This window comes from Talpa occidentalis, unplaced genomic scaffold (genome assembly GCF_014898055.3).
Source record: "Talpa occidentalis isolate TD23 unplaced genomic scaffold, MPIMG_talOcc4v2.1 talOcc4.5, whole genome shotgun sequence".
Classification (NCBI taxonomy): domain Eukaryota; kingdom Metazoa; phylum Chordata; class Mammalia; order Eulipotyphla; family Talpidae; genus Talpa; species Talpa occidentalis.
Window position 1 is genome coordinate 44,558,880 of NW_023604861.1, and position 17,404 is coordinate 44,576,283.

A 17,404-nucleotide genomic window follows, 5' to 3' on the forward strand; every position below is an offset into this window, starting at 1 on the left:
ATTCCTCAGAATAAACATTAATAGATATACCTTTAAGCCTTTTTGCCAAAACTTTGTTCAAGTCTGATAAATGTGTTAAATAGCTCAAACTAACTCATAGTAGTGTGAAAATTGCAAATCTCTGCTTTAGCTCCTGTATTTATAGGCTGTATGTCCTTGGAGATTTTTTTATTTATCTATTTCTTTGGTGCTAGAGTCTTTATTGTATTATTTTTTATTGAGGTAATGTTGGTTTACAACACCACATATAATTTAGAGGTACAAGTTCTCACCTCTTCAGATATATGTTACCTCTCTACTCCCACCACTAAAATCTCAATAACGCTCCATCATACTTTGCTTGGGTTCCTCTCCTCTTCGTCTCCCACCTCACCCTCTCTCTCTGGTAGTCTCAATTTTATAGTCAGATTTCTAGGGTTTGTTTTGGTTTACTTTTGACTATTCATTTGTTTTGTTTCTCTATATTTCATATATGAGTGGAATCATCTGGTATTTATAAATATTTTAAATATACTATCTTCTCCTAGAACAGTAATAGGTAAAACAGATACTTTAGGTATTTTAGATGATTCCAACAAAAGGGAAGAATAGCTTGAAGATTTATTAAAATTCAGAAGCTGAGCTCCCACACCAAGTCTGATTCAGAGTGTGTGTGTGTGTGTGTGTGTGTGCGCGCGTGTGTGTGTGCTGCAAGTATATATTTTTATGGAGGGGAGGTTGTCTTTTTAACAAGCAACTCATCTGATTCAGATATAGGTAGGCAATAGCTCTAAGAAACATCATATCTAGAACTGAAAAAGTTAAGATTCTCTGGCCAACGAATTCGAGTTTAAGTCACAGTATTTGTATTTATAACAGTTCAAAAATAACTGATCATGTCAGGGGGAGAAAATGAGCATACATGCCTCACATTTCCTATCAGTTATCTTATTACATCTTTTTTTAAAAAAAATTATTTACTCATGCATACAAGAACTGGGGTACAGACCAGATGTGTGGGAGAGTGAGAGGATTCACCAGAGACAGAGTGGGGAACAGAACAGGTAGACTGACTGAAGTACACTGCTGAGGGGAGCAGTGAGTGAGACAGGAGAGGTCTGCCTCACCATGTGGGTAGCTCCACAGCCGGCGGGGATTGAACCCGCATTGCAGAGGCTGTGGAGAACTTCACAGCACTGCGCTCAACTGCCTGTGCCACCAGGAAGGCCCTATTTTATTATAGCTTAATTAGAGTGGTGATATTAATCTGATTTCACTAATAAGGAAACTGATGCTGTTTAAGTGATTTGCCAAGATTACGAAGTTGGTTGGGTCAGAATTCTTGACTTTTAAGCTGATGTCACATCAGATGGCATCCCCTCAGATACTCCAAAAGTATAATGGTTTAGAAAATACATGAAGAAAAAATGCTGACACATTTCCTGATCCAGTTTTAGATCAAGATTTTCTCAAATTTTTAATTCAAAACTCTACATAGCAAGCAACTCTGGGTTAAAGAAAATTTGTCATTTTCTACCTATAAGCACTGACTTTGGAACCCCACCAAGGAGAAGCTCTTAAGCTATGGTTTTACTATTGGAAGAAAGAAAATCACATAGAAAAACATCGGCACATATTTTCTCTAGCTGAGGATTTTGGCATTAACCAGGATAGACACAACCTGCCTGAGATTTTTTAAAATTCACTTTAGATATAGTGGGGACCTAGAAAAATGGAAAAACAAGGTGCATATCATAAAATCCTACAAATGTTGCCTATTTTTAGGAGAATATACAGATGAATTCTTTGATTTCAAAAACTTCTACTGGAACTTCCTGATTCTTTGTCTGTTAGGGTTTTTGTACCACACCATGAGGTGCTTCAGGGAAGATAAAGACTCTTTGACAGTGGAAAATAACACTCATTCTGCAGCCTTGCCTTCCCTTTGCCCTCAAGGGAAAGTCTGCATTTTCCTCCATGAGAAAAACTCCCAATCTAACGGACAAGACAAAGAAATATTTAATCAAATTAGTTTAGGAAACCCTGGCAGAAACAATGCATCTTTTCACCAGCTTAAAATGTTATGAACAGAACAGTTTGTGTGTTGAGTCTGTCTCTAGCTCCTGGGTGAGAAATGCTGTTTGTCTTAGACATTGCTTTCCCTCCAGAGTTCAAAAGAACCATGTTCCTTTGCCAAACTCCTACCACACTACTTAATGAACTACAGAAAATGGTCTATTAAAAAAAATCACCGGGAACATTCTTAATAGTAATGATGGTGATGATGATGATGATGAAGCAGTCTTTTCTCAGAGTACCTGTCACTCCTAAGCATTCACCAATGTCTTAGTCAGCATGGGATGCTAAAACAAGATACCAGAGATTGGATGGCTTAGCAACAACAGAAATAAACTTTTCACAGTTCTGAAGGCTGGAAGACTGAGATCAGGGTCCCTGAATGATTGGGTCCAGGTGAGGCCCCACTTCTGGGAAGAACCAACAAAGAACCAAAGGGGTATGCTGTTTTAGGCTATTTTCAATAGCCCCCCAAAAGGGTAAGCTCTTGATACTCATTCTTCCTTGGCCTAGTTTCTATTGTTATTTATGAAGGCACGTATTTCCTCTGGAGGCAACAGAAGCTTTCTTAGAGTTCAGGCCAGTTTTAACCACTCTCCACTCAAGTTTGTTTAAAAGTGTTAATTTTTTTTAATACTTCTTTACGACTTTTCAAAGCATGAGCAGCAAAAGACAACAGGTGAAAGAGTAGTAAAGTTAGTTCTGACATCATTTTCTGACACCCTGGCCTCCCTAAGAGCCCTCCTCTGGCGTAAGACTAAAGATAATAGACAGCTCTTTAAACACAGACCACAGATTACCCACTCAGAAATCCTGTGTCATGAAAATTATATTAGTCATCTCATCAGTGTCTAATGACATCCTCAGTCTCCATCAGCAATGTTCTATTTCAAAATATCATTTGTCTCATGGAACCAACCAACAAAAAAGTTAAAATGACATAATTTAAGTAAAAAATAAAAAGCTTTTATGCAAAAGTAAAATGTGATTTAATATCACAATTTCTTTGCTTTTGGGTGGTAGGAATAGCTCATTAAATTTCTTCAAAAAGTCCCCAACTAGGGGCCTCCCCTGGTGGCGCAGCGGTTGAGCACTGGGCTGCGAGGCTGCCCGCAGCCTCTGCAGCACTGGTTCGTTCCCCGGCCGCCGGCAAGGGTCCCATCAAAAAAAAAAAGTCCCCAGCTATGAAAATTTCATGAAAAAGCTGAACCTTTGAATCCCATGAGCCAGCATACTTATGTGACTTGGATAGAGTAAATGTGGCATGTTGGTGACTGAATGACATGTTGGGACTGAATGGTCCCTCCACTCTTCTCAATCAACCTCTTGATGAGAGTGAGTAGCAGACAGCCTAACTCACGAACTTCTGAATTGGTTACTGGTGCAAACCTTTATAGAGGAACCTCAGTAGAGTATGTCTGGGAGAAACTTTGTCAGCTAGTCATACAGCATCACATCTCATCCATCATGTCACTCTCCTTACTTAGGAAACAACCTGCTACAGTCCCTTTTGTTGTACTGTACAGTAAAATTTCCTGAATGAATGAAATACTCATCAAATCAGACCCATTTTTAACCAGAAAGAAGAGAATGCTAAGCAAACATTCTAGGTACCAACAACTTAACAAGTGATCCTACTTGTAGGAAATACTTTTCTTGCTTTGTTTTTTGGGAGATGACATTCATTGATAAGTTATAAAGAAATGTAATTGGTTTCTTAAATATACAAATATCTTTGCTAGAAAATGCTCCTCCTCCTACACAATAATCTTCTCAGATCATTCAATATTCTGTAATTTCCTCTCTCATTTGGATCTGGAAAAGAACTCTAAAGTTTCTTGTATGTTTTTCTCTTATTCTTACAGAAACTGAAGTTGCACAAAGGGATATACATAAGCCCTTCCCTGGAGTATGGGTCTGTCCTGCTCTGCACCTACACTTAAAGGGAATCCCTGACACACCTGAGTATATCACCTGACTTATTTACCAAGTGGGAAAGGTAAGCAAGGCTACACCTGGTCTGCCATGTAAAACGCTGTGCCATTCACAGGACTGCCCATAAAAGACACATTTCTGGGTCAGGAACATCAGCGGAAGCCCCCAATCACAGTCCTTCTTTTTCCTCCCTGATTCTTTCCCATAGCATAACCATACTCAAGCAAATGTCAGTGGAGCCATCATTTAACCAGTGAGTATACCCATGAACCCTGTGCACACCCCTTGCAAACAACTGCCTGTAGGGCCCAAGGGTAACACACTGGCCTAGATCTGGGGAAAGGACCAGACAGGCCTGGTCAGTGGGCTTTTGGCTATTTGGAAAGGAGATTTAAGATCCTGGAAGCCCAGGGAGTAGACTAGAGTAGGGTGCTGGCTCTGTGTACCACAGACCTCTCACCCTGAGAAAAGGAACACTCCCAGTTAGAGTCAGCCAGAACAGAGGCCCTCCAAAGCACAGGGCCTGTGCCAGCTTTTAACTGGGGCCTCAGGATAGTTCTGGCTGTGGGTAGGATGGGATCTGTGATGGGGCCTGCACAGCTTCATTTGTAAATGGAGAAATTTTGGACCATAGCACAGTATTATCAAGCTCCGTTACAGACCTGACTGATACTGTAGGTCTCTAAGAGCCAGTGTGTCAGTGTTGGTGGCTCAAACACTGCACAAAGACAATATAAGAGAAAAAAAAAATATAAAAATGCAAATGAATTGCAAGGTCTTCAATCTGAACCTCTCTGGTTCAGAATATGAACAATTAGATATTCTGGTTAATGAATGATCTGAATTAATAGAGCTATTAGATTTATCTTTGCCGGGTGAATAATCAGAGTATAATAATCAGAGTATAACACTTAACACTATGACTACAAGATGAAAGAATGAAAATGTTTCTGGTCATAAATAATATATACCAGAATAGTGTATAATCAAAACATAATTGATTATGGAAATGTGGATAGGCTGGGTAGGCCCAAGAATTTAAATGATTAAATCACAATTATCATAATAGTTAAACTTTCAAACACCCTTTCTGTGGACTGGACAACCTCTTCTCAGTGCTTTGATTTGCTTGATTTCCCTCCTGATACATTTTGATGGAAGCAGTTGAAACCAATCTTTCCTGAAGTTCATCATTGTCACAAGATATGGGAAACCCATATATGGAAAAGCACCATTATCACAAACATGGAAATTCCATTCACGATAAATAGCACTGACCTGTCCTTTCATATCTGGAGCAATGGGGATGGTGGGCCAGATGGTTGAGTAGACACCAAAGAATACCAGCCAGATCAACATGCTTCCCCAGACAGCAAGGTGACTGAACTGCAGACAGAAACACACAGTCAGGTAGAGGTTTTCTGCTGGCCTCAGAGAGACAAGTAAACATACCTATAAATAATCCCTATTGCCAAACCACCATTTTTTATGGAATGATTTAAATGACTCACCAATCATTAGTGTTCAGCCTTTCTAGTGTCTTGTCTCTGACTGTTTAACAATGAACCAAATAAGCAGTGGCCATAAACTACCATCAAAGTAAAAGTATTTTGCTACCAGAGCTGATTTTCCTTTAGACCTATCCCATAGTTTTAGCAGGTCCCTCTCAGGTTCTCTGTAGTATTTGCTCCAACTTGGAGCTATATTTATGGATTTATTTATTTATTCATTCATTTATTTATTTATTTTAAAAAGATTTATTTATTTATGCATACAAGAGCTGGGGGTACAGGCCAGAGGTATGGGGGTGACAGGATTCACCAGAGACAGAGCAGGGAGCAGAACAGGCAGATCTACTGAAATACACTGCTGAGGAGAGCAGCAGGAGAAACAGGAGAGGTCTGCTGCTCCATGTGGGTCACCTCTCTGCCCGGGTATCGAACTCATGCTGTAGTAGGTGTGGATTGCTTCATAATCCTGACACTTAACCCCTGTGCCACCAGGGAGGCCCCTGGAGCTATATTTAATAGGGTTCTGTTAACCTAGTAAGAGAGCATTAAAGAGACAAAACATAATATTTTTATTTATCATGTTAGACTTCCACTGTTAATTTTCCAAAGATCTTTCAAAAATCTGGAATGGATTTTACACCTGAACATCATTCATCTAAGCATCTACTGACTTGTTAATTTTTAATCCTTTGTCTTCTTAATATGATGAACCTTCTTCCTTTCATCCACATTCAATCTAATCTATCAGCAAGTTCTGCTAGCTTTGAAAAAAGAAAACAAACATCCAGAATCTGGCCACTTTTCATTAAGTCTTCCTCTAACATCTCAGGACAGGCCACCATCAGTTCTCACGTGGACTAAAAGCCATTGCCTCTTAATGAACTCCCTGCTTCCATTCTCATATCCTAATTCTCCCCAATTTTCTAAGCATAGTATTAGCTGTGCATAATTCAGTGGGAGACAAACCACAGTGACAAACAAAAATCAGTGGTTATGATTCAATCCCCAAATGTTGAAAATAACCAAAATATCTAAAATGAGGGATTTATAAATAAGTAATGGGCAATGAATAAAACTTTTATCATGAAACAATGATATAGAATTATGTCTTAAGGTATGGAAAATGGTCATATTTTATGTAAAAAATAAGATTAAAAACTATATATTCCTGAGTGTGTTATTAAAAACACACAGAGAGGTCAAAGTCTGGAAGGTTATATAGCAAAGTGCTAACAATGAATATCTCTTAATGGTAACTTTATGGAACTTAAAAATTCCCCCTTTTTGTCCTTCTATACATGCATATAAACAGATATACACACAGAAAAAATACGTATCTGTGTAATGACCATAAACATTTGAAATGAGATAACTGTTAATGGCTTTTAAGTGTACTAAGAACCAAGCAAATTAACTTTGAATGGCAAATTTGTACTTGCAAAGATCAAGCCACAATTTTTGCATGCAAAATTTAAAATAAAATAGCTAGATATTGCTTATTGTTTCCCAAGGCTTACAACAATATTATGCCAAGAAAGAAAAGCAAAGAAGAGAAAAAAAAAAGAAAAGAAAAGAAAAGAAAGAAAGAAAAAGACATTTACTTTAAGAAAGAAAGAAATTTACTTTAAGAAAGAAAAGGAAGGGGCCTCCCCTGGTGGCGCTCCGGTTGAGCACTGGGTTGCGAAGCTGCCTGCAACCTCTTCAGCGCCGGTTCGATCCCCAGCTGCTCCCCGGCCACCAGAGGAGGGTCCCGCATGGCGCGCAGACCTCTCCTGCCGCCTGCTGCTCCCCTCAGCAGTGTACTTAGGTCCTTCTGCCTGCTCTGCTCCCCGCTCTGGCTCTGGTGAATTCTCTCACCCTCCCGCGCTTCTGACTGTACCCAGTGCTTGTATAAATAAATAAATAAATAAATAAATAAATAAATAAATAAATAAAATAAATTTTTAAAAAAAAAAAGAAAGAAAGAAAAGGAAAAAAAAAACTATAGGAGATAAATAAGTCTAGGAATGAAACTTACTTTAGTCCAGGCTGTGGTCTCCAAACCAGCCTTCAGACAAACAGTAACAACAACATACTGTGAAAAGAAAGTGGATTTGGGGGAACACATTACCTTTAGTGAGTTATTTTCACTTTCCACAAGACCCCCCCCTCCAGAGGCAGTTCCCCAGAGGCAGCTATACTTTGAAAGTGCCATTCTTCAGGCATTAGTTTTAGGGAAATACATTCATATTTACTTAAAGAAAAGCCCTCATTCTAGTGATTGTAGTGATTGTTTCTTCATAAGTACTAGTTACTTTTGCCCATTTCTTAGTTTAGAAGATTTGGGAGAATCCTTGATGTTGTTTCTTATAAAGGGAGATGGGAAACAGTCATTTCAAGCATGGGGGATCTGTTAATCACATATATACAGAAACCTTGACTCTGTACAATCTTTACCAAAAAAAAAAAAAAAAAAAAAAAAAAAGCAAGCATTTCACAACCATTCTGACCTCTAAGGAATCTGCAATACAAAGTTTAAAGATTTGAAAAAAATAGTAATGTTAAAGACCGTATTTAGAGGGATCAGAGAGGTATAACCCACACATCATTTAAGAATGGTTCAATAGAGGTAAACTTACCGTGTAAACAATATTTCCAACAAATAAATAGTCTGTGGCATGACCATTGGCCAACACAGTATCTGAAAAATGAAGACGTTACCATTTACTTTCAAAACTGAGCACTGCAATTTTTTATTCAGAATCCAAAAAAAAAGAACTTTAATGTAATGATGTTTTGAAATTGTATTATCTGTCACTTTCTAACTCCCATTTTTTTTTCATCTTCTATTTCCTTCAAACAAACCACTTTTCCAACTAACCAAATGATCAAACATTTAATCTGTATTGAAATACACATTTTAAAAAAATTAATAAATTTCTACATTAGGTTAAAAATGTAAAAAAAGGGCCTCCCCAGTGGCGGCGCAGCGGGTTGAGCGCAGCACTATGAAGTTGTCTGTGGCCTCTGCAGCGCAGGTTCAAGTCCCGGCTGGCCAGGGAGATACCCACATGGCACAGCAGACCTCTCCTGTCTCACCCATTGCTCCCCTCAGCAGTGTCTTCGGTCAGTCTGCCCATTCTGCTCCCGCTCTGTCTCTGGTGAATCCTCTCACCCTCCCGCACTTCTGGCCTGTATCCCATTCTTGTATAAATAAATAAATCTTTTAAAAAAATGTAAAAGAATAAGAACATTTCAATCTACCTTTATTAATGCCAGTATTAGATCTTTTCCAAGTGCTCATTTGCTATTCATCTTTAATTTTTGCTAAACTGGAGTTATAAGCCAATTAAAGAATATAAAATCACAAATACAAAAACCCCCAAAACATATTATAAAATCAATCAATTATTATTGAACTCAATTTTGGAGGTTATTTATTCCTTCAGTTTTTATACACAACTACATGAATTTCCGGAGTCTATAAATTGGGGGAAAGCAAGAAATCCAAATGAGAGAAAATAGAATTTTTCTAGAAAATAGAATTTTGAAGTTTTTTTTTGTTTGTTTGTTTTTTTGTGGGACCCTCGCCTGTGGCCGGGGATCGAACTGGCGCTGCAGAGGCTGCGGGCAGCCTCGCAACCCAGTGCTCAATCGCTGCACCACCAGGGGAGGCCCAGAATTTTGAAGTTTTAATTTTCATCTTTTTCAGCTTTTTAAGGAATGACTAATACGATATACATACGAGTCACTAAGATAGAACTTTAATAGAATGGTCTAAATCATACCCGCTATCCTGCTGTAGAAAGTCTGGTTTTTATCTTGAGGTGTCAAAGCCTGTCTTAAAATAAGGAATGGGTTTTTTGGATGACACTGCCAATCTCCTTTTTCCAATTTTCCTTTTCTACATAATTTCAGATCTGTGGCCAACAGGCTGAGTATACAGGAATTTTGTATTTAAACTAATCCAATAGCTGATATACACACATGTTGGGATTCATCATTTTATTTACCATCTGCTTGTTGAAAAATCTGACTCTTAGTAAAGAATTGAGATGTGTTTAGTTTTCCAAAACACCATAAAAATCAAGTTGTATCACAGATAGAATCTAGTAGCTGTAAGTCCCTGAACCCAGCTCCTGGATATGCCCTTTCTCCTGATTCTATATTGATAAATTTGTGGCTAACAAAAGATTAACCCACACAATGACCTCTCAGGCTGCATTAGGTACAGACTTAAACTGAGAGATTGCTATGGGAAACTTAAGCATTATCCTATGAGAACAGAGGTATGACAACTGATTTAAAAAGGAAGGAACTCAAAACTTAGGGGAGAGGTGATAAAAAAAGATTTGATGATTAGGCAGGTCTTTATTAAAAGGGAAGGAAGTGGAAAATTTCAAAAAGTTAGGGGGTGGGGTTTAAATTAATATCAAGAAGCAACAAATTTTTAACAATTTATTAACAACTAGCTATTCAAAACTGTGGGGTTCATTTTGAAGTAAATTGTCCTTAGATTATTTTAATAATAAATGAAGACTTTAAAAGGCATGCCTCAAAAAGAAACACTTGAGATGAGATAAGACCATAATAGATTATACTGACGGGGTAAAATTATTTTTTCATTAACACAGCAAAGATTGATTTAAAGTCTATTTTATACCAGGTACCATTATGGAAACTGGGGAGACAAGGCCCCCGTTTTCATGAAGCTCACATTATAGTGATAAAGATAGAACATAAATATACAAATAGATATACAATAAAAAGTCTGGTGCAATAAGTACAATGAAGAACAAATAGAGTGACTATTCCACTCTCTATTTTAGATGGGGAGTTCAGGAAAAATCTTTTTTGAGGAAGTAACAGTTGAGAGATCTGAATAGTATGAGGGAGTAAGTAAATGAGTATCTAGGGGAAAGAGTGTTCTAGGCAGAGAGAAGAGAAATTGCCAACAGCCTAAATATAGAAAGCAGTGACGATCTCAAAGATAGAGTGATCAGTTTGGTGGAGACACTGGGAGAAGGAAAAATAAAGTAAGCTCTTAGACAGAAGAAGCAAATTAATGTAAGCCATGGTAAGAAGTTTGAATTTCTTTGTTCACTATAAGAAGCCACTGGAGGGCCTCTGCAGTGGCGCAGTGGTTGAGCCCTGGGTTGCAAAGCTGCCCGCAGCCTCTGCAGCGCTGGTTCAATCCCCGGCTGCTCCCCGGCCACCGGAGGAGGGTCCCACATGGCGCTCAGACCTCTCCTGCCGCCCGCTGCTCCCCTCAGCAGTGTACTTCGGTCTTTCTGCCTGCTCTGCTCCCCGCTCTGGCGCTGGTGAATTCTCTCACCCTCTCGCACTTCTGACTGTACTCAGTGCATGTATAAACAAAACAAACAAATAAATAAAACATGCCTCTATTTAAAAAAAAAAAAAATTAAAAATTAAAAAAAAAAAGAAGCCACTGGAATAGTCTGAGCAGAAAATGACCTGTTATGAGTTACACTCTTAAAGTAATAGACCAGATTTTCTGGGAGAATATGTCTTAGATGACCAAGAATAGAAGTTTGAAAATGACTAACAATTCATCCAGAAGGGTGATTCTGGTGGCATGTAGAGCTATGTGCAAAATTAATTAAAAATTCAGTTACTGCTAGGGCATGGGGACAAATAAGAGAATGAAGAGTTATTCTTATGTGTATAGAATTTCAGTTTGGAATTATAAAAAAAAAATTGGAATAGATAATGGTGATGGTTGCACAACATTCTCAATGTAATTAATACTTCTGAATTGTATACTTAAAATGGCTGAAATGGCAATCTTTATAAATATTTTAATTCAAAAAATTAACAAAAATGGATTATAGAAAAAAACCTATAAAATCATAGGGTATAATGTTAAGAGTGAATCTTAATTTACTCTTTGATTTGCAATGGTTTCTCAGCTATAACAGCAAACAAAAAATAAATTAGACTTCATTAAAATTAGAAACAACCTGTAGAATAGAAATATCATTTGCAAATATATATGTGATAAGGAACTTGTACCCAGAACATAGAGAAATTTTACAACTCAGCAATAAAAAGACAACCCAATGAGCAAAAGATCTGAATAGAGATTTTTTCAAAGGAAAATATAACTGCCAATATACATGAAGAGATGCTCAATATCATTAGCTATCAAGGAAATACAAGATCAAAATCATGCGATACCACTTAACATACATTAAGGTAGCTATAATAAAAATAGATAATAACAAGAAATTAAAACCTCATAGATTGCTAGTGGGAAAATAAGCTAGAACAGCCACTTTGGAAACTGTCAAGCAGTTGCTTTAAATATTATGCATAGTTACACTACAACTTGGCAATTCCATTCCTAGACACATAATTCATGAAAACACATGAATGAAAAATGCAAAAGTTTGTACATGTATGTTCACAGTAGTGTTCTTCATAATAGCCAATGTCCATTAAGTAGTGAATGGATAGAATGTGGCATATTCATACTATAGAATATCACTCAACAGTGATGAGGAATGAAGTGTGATCCATGCTACAACATGGATGAACCTTGGAAAAACTGTGTTAAGTGAAAGAAGCCAGTCATAGAAGATATATATTGTGTGGTTCCATTTGTATGAAATGTCCAGGTTAGGCAAATCTATAAAGCTTGAAAATAGATTAGTAGTTGCCAGATGTTAGGGTTGTTTGAAGCAGAGATGGGGAAGAGAAGGGAGTGATTTCTGATAAGTATGGGGGGTTCTTTTGGAAGTGAAGAAAATGTTTTGGAAGTGAAGAAAATTGATTAAGGTAACAATTATGTAAATGTATTAAAAACCACAGAATTGTGGGTAAATATATGGCATGTAAATTGTATATCAGGAAAATTGTATTAAAAATATTCAGCTCCTTAGTTCCACCTAGGCATGTTTTAAATGCTCAATGACCTCATGTAGCAGTGCCTACTAGCTGGGGCAGCATAAACATAAAACATCTCCATCATCACAGAAAGTTCTACTGGACAATATGTTGGAAGTGATCACAAGTAACAGAAATTGACATATTTTTGAAGGTATAGACGACAGGATTTATTTGTGATTTGGATATGGGGTAAAGGAGAATGTGAGGAATAATGGGTGATTTCCAGGCTTTTGGTCTTAGTAACTAGGTGAATGGCGGTATCATTAACCTGAAATCAAAAACATTGGTCCTGCCATGTTAATAAAAGAACACAGATAAACAGAGAACATATGGAAACTTGGTACCAAATGATCAAACTTTATTTCATTTTTATATTTTTTTATTGAGGTAACATTGGTTTACTTTTTTTTTGTATTTTGGAAAAACAGGATCCCCCCTTCCTGTGCTGTACCATAGTGATCCCACCACCAAAGCACCCAGAGTCCTCCACCATAGAGTCCTTTGTATTCCCTCTCTCCTTTGTGCTCACCTGATTCTTTTCTGCACCAAGCAGTCAAATTTTTAAATTGACAATAGGAAGAACAGATAGGAAAGAAGCAAGATGCTGAGAGAAACAGAAGGCTGCTTAGAAAAGCAAGGTGAAGCAAAGGAGATGGGTAAGTAGAAAGAAATCCCAGTATGCAGAATTAAAAGACCTTATTGCAGCTCTGCTTTCTTCTTCCAGCTCTGCCTATTTAGCATTTTACAATTCTAGGTTTTGAATATCATTTTCTGCATCTGTAAAATGGGGTCTTAATAGCAGATGATGATGATAACTAAAATTCCTTTCAGACAGAAAAACTAAGAATGTAAGGTCCATGTTCTTAGCTACTAAATCAGGTATTTGTAAAGGCAGAGGTTTCAATTTCAGGTTTTCTTCTTGTGCAATTTAGCTTAAGATGTGTTTCCTAGTCTCAGTTTCATTCTGTGTGTTCATGAATGGAGAAGAGACATTTAAATTGAGAAGATTAATGATTTGAGTTTAAGTTCTAGTTGTATTAACACCCCACAGAATCTAGAGAAAACTGATCAGATGGAAGTTAGAAGTAGAGGGACATTAAGTTGAAAATCAAAGTTTGTAATTATTGCTTGACAACTTTTTAAATTTCCTTTTGATATTAATATTTCAAATTTTGTTTTTTCAAGTACCACACTAATTAAATATACAAACATTTGTCCAATATGGAGGATTTAGAACATGTTTCATGTTTTATAGATATACACAAAATAAATAGAAAATTGTTAGGTATAATACGTCTACTTGAAAATAGATAGCAATGTTACTATATGACAGGCACTGTTACAAGAAATTTACACATTAAATTATGTATACTAATGTGTACTTACTGATAAAGGTAATACTCCAGTATATGCAACACTAATAAACTATTATTAGTGCTACTATTAAATAATGGTCCTTTACTACTCTAACAACTATATGAAATAGTATTATTATCTGCATATTTCAGATGAGGAAACTAGGGCACATAAAGAAGTGAAGTAACATGCAAAGGTCACACAGTTAGTAAGTAACAGCAAACTCTCTAAATAAGAGTTTGTTTTCACTAACTGAGTTAGAAAAATGGATCCCAAAGAATAAAAGAAAACAACTTCAATGAAAAATAACTAGATTGAGAAGTACTCTTTTGAAATACTAACACCTAAAGGGAAGAAACTTACTATAAGAGAATTAAGGTTGATAGAATTCTGAAATGTATACACATACACACATACACATAGTGCACCAATTTGGGGAGCAGTGGTAACCCCTTAAAAACCTGACTTATTCTGAGGTTGGGTGGCATTTCATCAGTCCAGAGTTTCTCAACCTCATAATATTGACATTTTCCCAGACAATTCTTTGTTGTGTGTGGCTGCCCTTTGCACAATAGGGTGTTTGGCAGCATCCCTGGCTTCTAGATGCGAGAGTGTACACCCCTTAGTAGTGACAACCAAAATTGTCTCCAGACAGGGCCTCCCCAGTGGTGCGGCGGTTGAGCGCTGGGCTGTGAGGCTGCGTGCGGCCTCTTCAGCACTGGTTCGATCCCTGGCTGCTCCCCGGCCACCGGAGGAGGGTCCCACATGGCGCGCAGACCTCTCCTGCCGCCCGCTGCTCCCCTCAGCAGTGTACTTCGGTCCTTCTGCCTGCTCTGCTCCCTGCTCTGGCTCTGGTGAGTTCTCTCGCTCTCCCGCGCTTCTGACTGTACCCAGTGCTTGCATAAATAAATAAATAAATAAATCTTTAAAACAAAAAACAAAATTGTCTCCAGACATTGTCAAATGGCCCCCGGGGGCAAAGTCACCCAGATTGAAAGAAAACCAAAAAGAGACACTGGTATAATACAGAGAATACACACTGAAATAGGAAGATTTCATGTGTGAAGGGAGCCCCTTGTCTCTATTCAGGCAGAGAGGAAAATGTGGTAGGCCCTCATGGTTCACACAAGGGCAGAAACTACCCATGAGGTTTTAGTACAGAGGATGCAATTGACAAAGCTAGGTGGCTTTTAAAGGGGGCAAGCTTTTAGATTATGTAAGGGCTGAGAGCTAATGTAGGAAAAGAACACCACATGGCACCCTTGTAAGGGCTGTGCTGGCAATTTGACATGGACAGAAGAAGGGCATTTTACAATTGCAACTTCTAGAGCTTTATAAATGCATTATTTCTAGTTTGTCATGATAATAAAATGCTACTGACACTAAATATGTTTACACTTGAGGTAATCTGAATAACATAAGGCAATTTTTAGGGAAGACAGGATAAACCTAATATTTCAGTTCATTTTGGAGGGATAACTCAACATTGTACTCTAGTGTATGATTAGAAAGAGTCTCTTCTTCCCCAGTCTAAAGTAATACCATCTGGAAATAATTTATTTCCTTGAAGGAAAAATACCTAAACCAATTTGAGATTCTGAGACATGGCAAGAACCTCTGGAAAGATAGTATCCTTTAAACAAGTCACAAGTCATCACTTCTTACACCCTGTTGGGGAAATTCCCATGAATAGATTATTCCCTTACAAATTATATTTCAACTGTTTTAGGAGCAAATATTCTTGGGCATAACTCCTTGTTTACATTTTCCAATACTGTACCCCTAAAGCAGAGAGTAGGAAATTATTAGTGGGTGACTGCATTAATAGGATACAGTTTGCTGATAAATAAAGGCTAGAAGTCTGCTTAGATTGTCCAGTTTATTCCTGAAGCATGTTTTTGACAAATCTTTTTTTTTTTTTTTTTGCTTTGCTTAATCTTAAATTGTCATGATTCTATTCTGCCATTCAGGAAACATCTTTCCCATAGTTTAGTTGATTTGTTTATATTTTATATATCAAAAATCTCAAGTGAATTAACTTTAATGGAAAATCAATCCTCAAACCAAGGTGAGTACTTGGGTTTCACAAGTATTTCAGAACAATATTTAATCACCATCTGTGTAAATGACAGTAAGAACACTACTTCTGACAAAGCAGCCTGGGGTGGTAGAGATGGATGCTGGGGAGGAGAGGTACAGTAAGAAGAAAATCAGGCCAAAAAGGATATCAGCCTGCTTAGAAGTGGGGAGGTGGCCACCTGTCCTTAGGGAAGGAGACTACAGTGAGGTGGGGGTGGACCTAGGGGGTAGGGGTAGGGAATTATGCCAGAATGGTGAGGTCAGCAGGGGCTGAACCATACAAGGCTCTAAAAAGATCCCAATAAAAGAGGGAGTAGGAGCAAAACAAGGGGGGGGGGAATTTTATGGGGACTATAACCAAGATGAAAATGCATACACTGTGCAAAAATGAAAAATAATGTAAAAAATACATAAAATAAAAAAAATAAAATCTTAAAAAAATTTCCCCTAAAAAAAATTTCATACTATAAAAATGAAAATTACAAAAAAAAAAAAAAAGAGGCCCATTAAAACTGCATTTGGAGAAAGCTGATCTCACCAAACCTTTGTTTTCTATTTTTACCCAACCTAAGGCTGAGCACTTCCTAAGGGAGACCCATCATTAGCATACAAAGGCTTAATAGAGCAAGGGGAGAGGTAAGAAGGATTAAGCTGCCTATTGCATCAGAAAAGCAGATCTCCAACCAAACCTGAGATCAGTTAGTCTTTTGTAAATAGAGGATCACATTCTAGATGGGAGTTGAAATGAGAGGGGGAATGACTCCTATACCTAAAGTTCACCAGTCCCAAAGCCCACAGACTAAAGAACCTAAATAAGTAGGTTATTTAAACTAGTATGTTGTAAATGTGACTCTGAACCAAGTTACATTTAGAATATTTGACTGTGAAGTCATTGATATAAAACCTACTATGACGATGGTGCTTACTTTTATACATCAGAAGTGTTACAAATTAGAGCGCCTGAGACACTTAAGGAGAGCATTTGTTTAGAGGTCAATACAATATTACTGCTGCACGGTCAACTGACTCACTGCAGCGGTTAAGCCTGTTCTTCCAGGTTTATATTTGCAAAATTTGGTTGGATCCAGGGACTACACAATGTAGGATTACTCAAATGAGGTTTGAAAACACAGTCACTAAAACTGTGAACAACTGGTACTAAACTACATAACCCCTCCACATTAGTAGTAATATCCCCAAAATGTTAAGTGCAAAAACCTCTTTGAAAATATTGGTGGAAAAGTACAAAATTTATAAGAAAACACGTCTCGTTTTCTAACCTCATAGAATAAGGAACTTATTTCAGAATATTCCAAAGGACTAGGAAAGGGATAATTCCCATTAATTCCAAATGATGACATTTATAGATGCAATTCCAGTTAAATCCTCATTAAAAACATCACCTCACTCAGCTAACACACAAAAATGTATCAGAAGTGGCGATGGCAAAAAGCAAAACTGAAGATAGTGCAGGACTGCATAGTCAGAAAAGACAGTGTTTAATAATCAAAAAACCACATGTATTGAATTTGTATGTGTATTTTTAATGTACTAAGAATTCAAGGAACACCTCAACTGGA

At 37.4% G+C, this 17,404-nt stretch overlaps 1 protein-coding gene across 3 annotated transcripts in view; it reads right to left on the reverse strand.

Moving 5' to 3' along the window:
- ATP8A2 (ATPase phospholipid transporting 8A2) overlaps positions 1-17,404 on the reverse strand; it is a 591,448-nt gene that overhangs the window by 125,438 nt on the left and 448,606 nt on the right. For all 3 annotated transcript variants that reach the window (XM_037527049.2, XM_054701459.1, XM_054701458.1), the window contains exons 31-33: positions 8,120-8,181; positions 7,519-7,575; positions 5,269-5,376 (exon numbers count right to left, since the gene is read on the reverse strand). In XM_037527049.2, the coding sequence (XP_037382946.1) occupies positions 5,269-5,376; positions 7,519-7,575; positions 8,120-8,181 (227 nt within the window). The remainder of the gene's footprint in view (positions 1-5,268; positions 5,377-7,518; positions 7,576-8,119; positions 8,182-17,404) is intronic.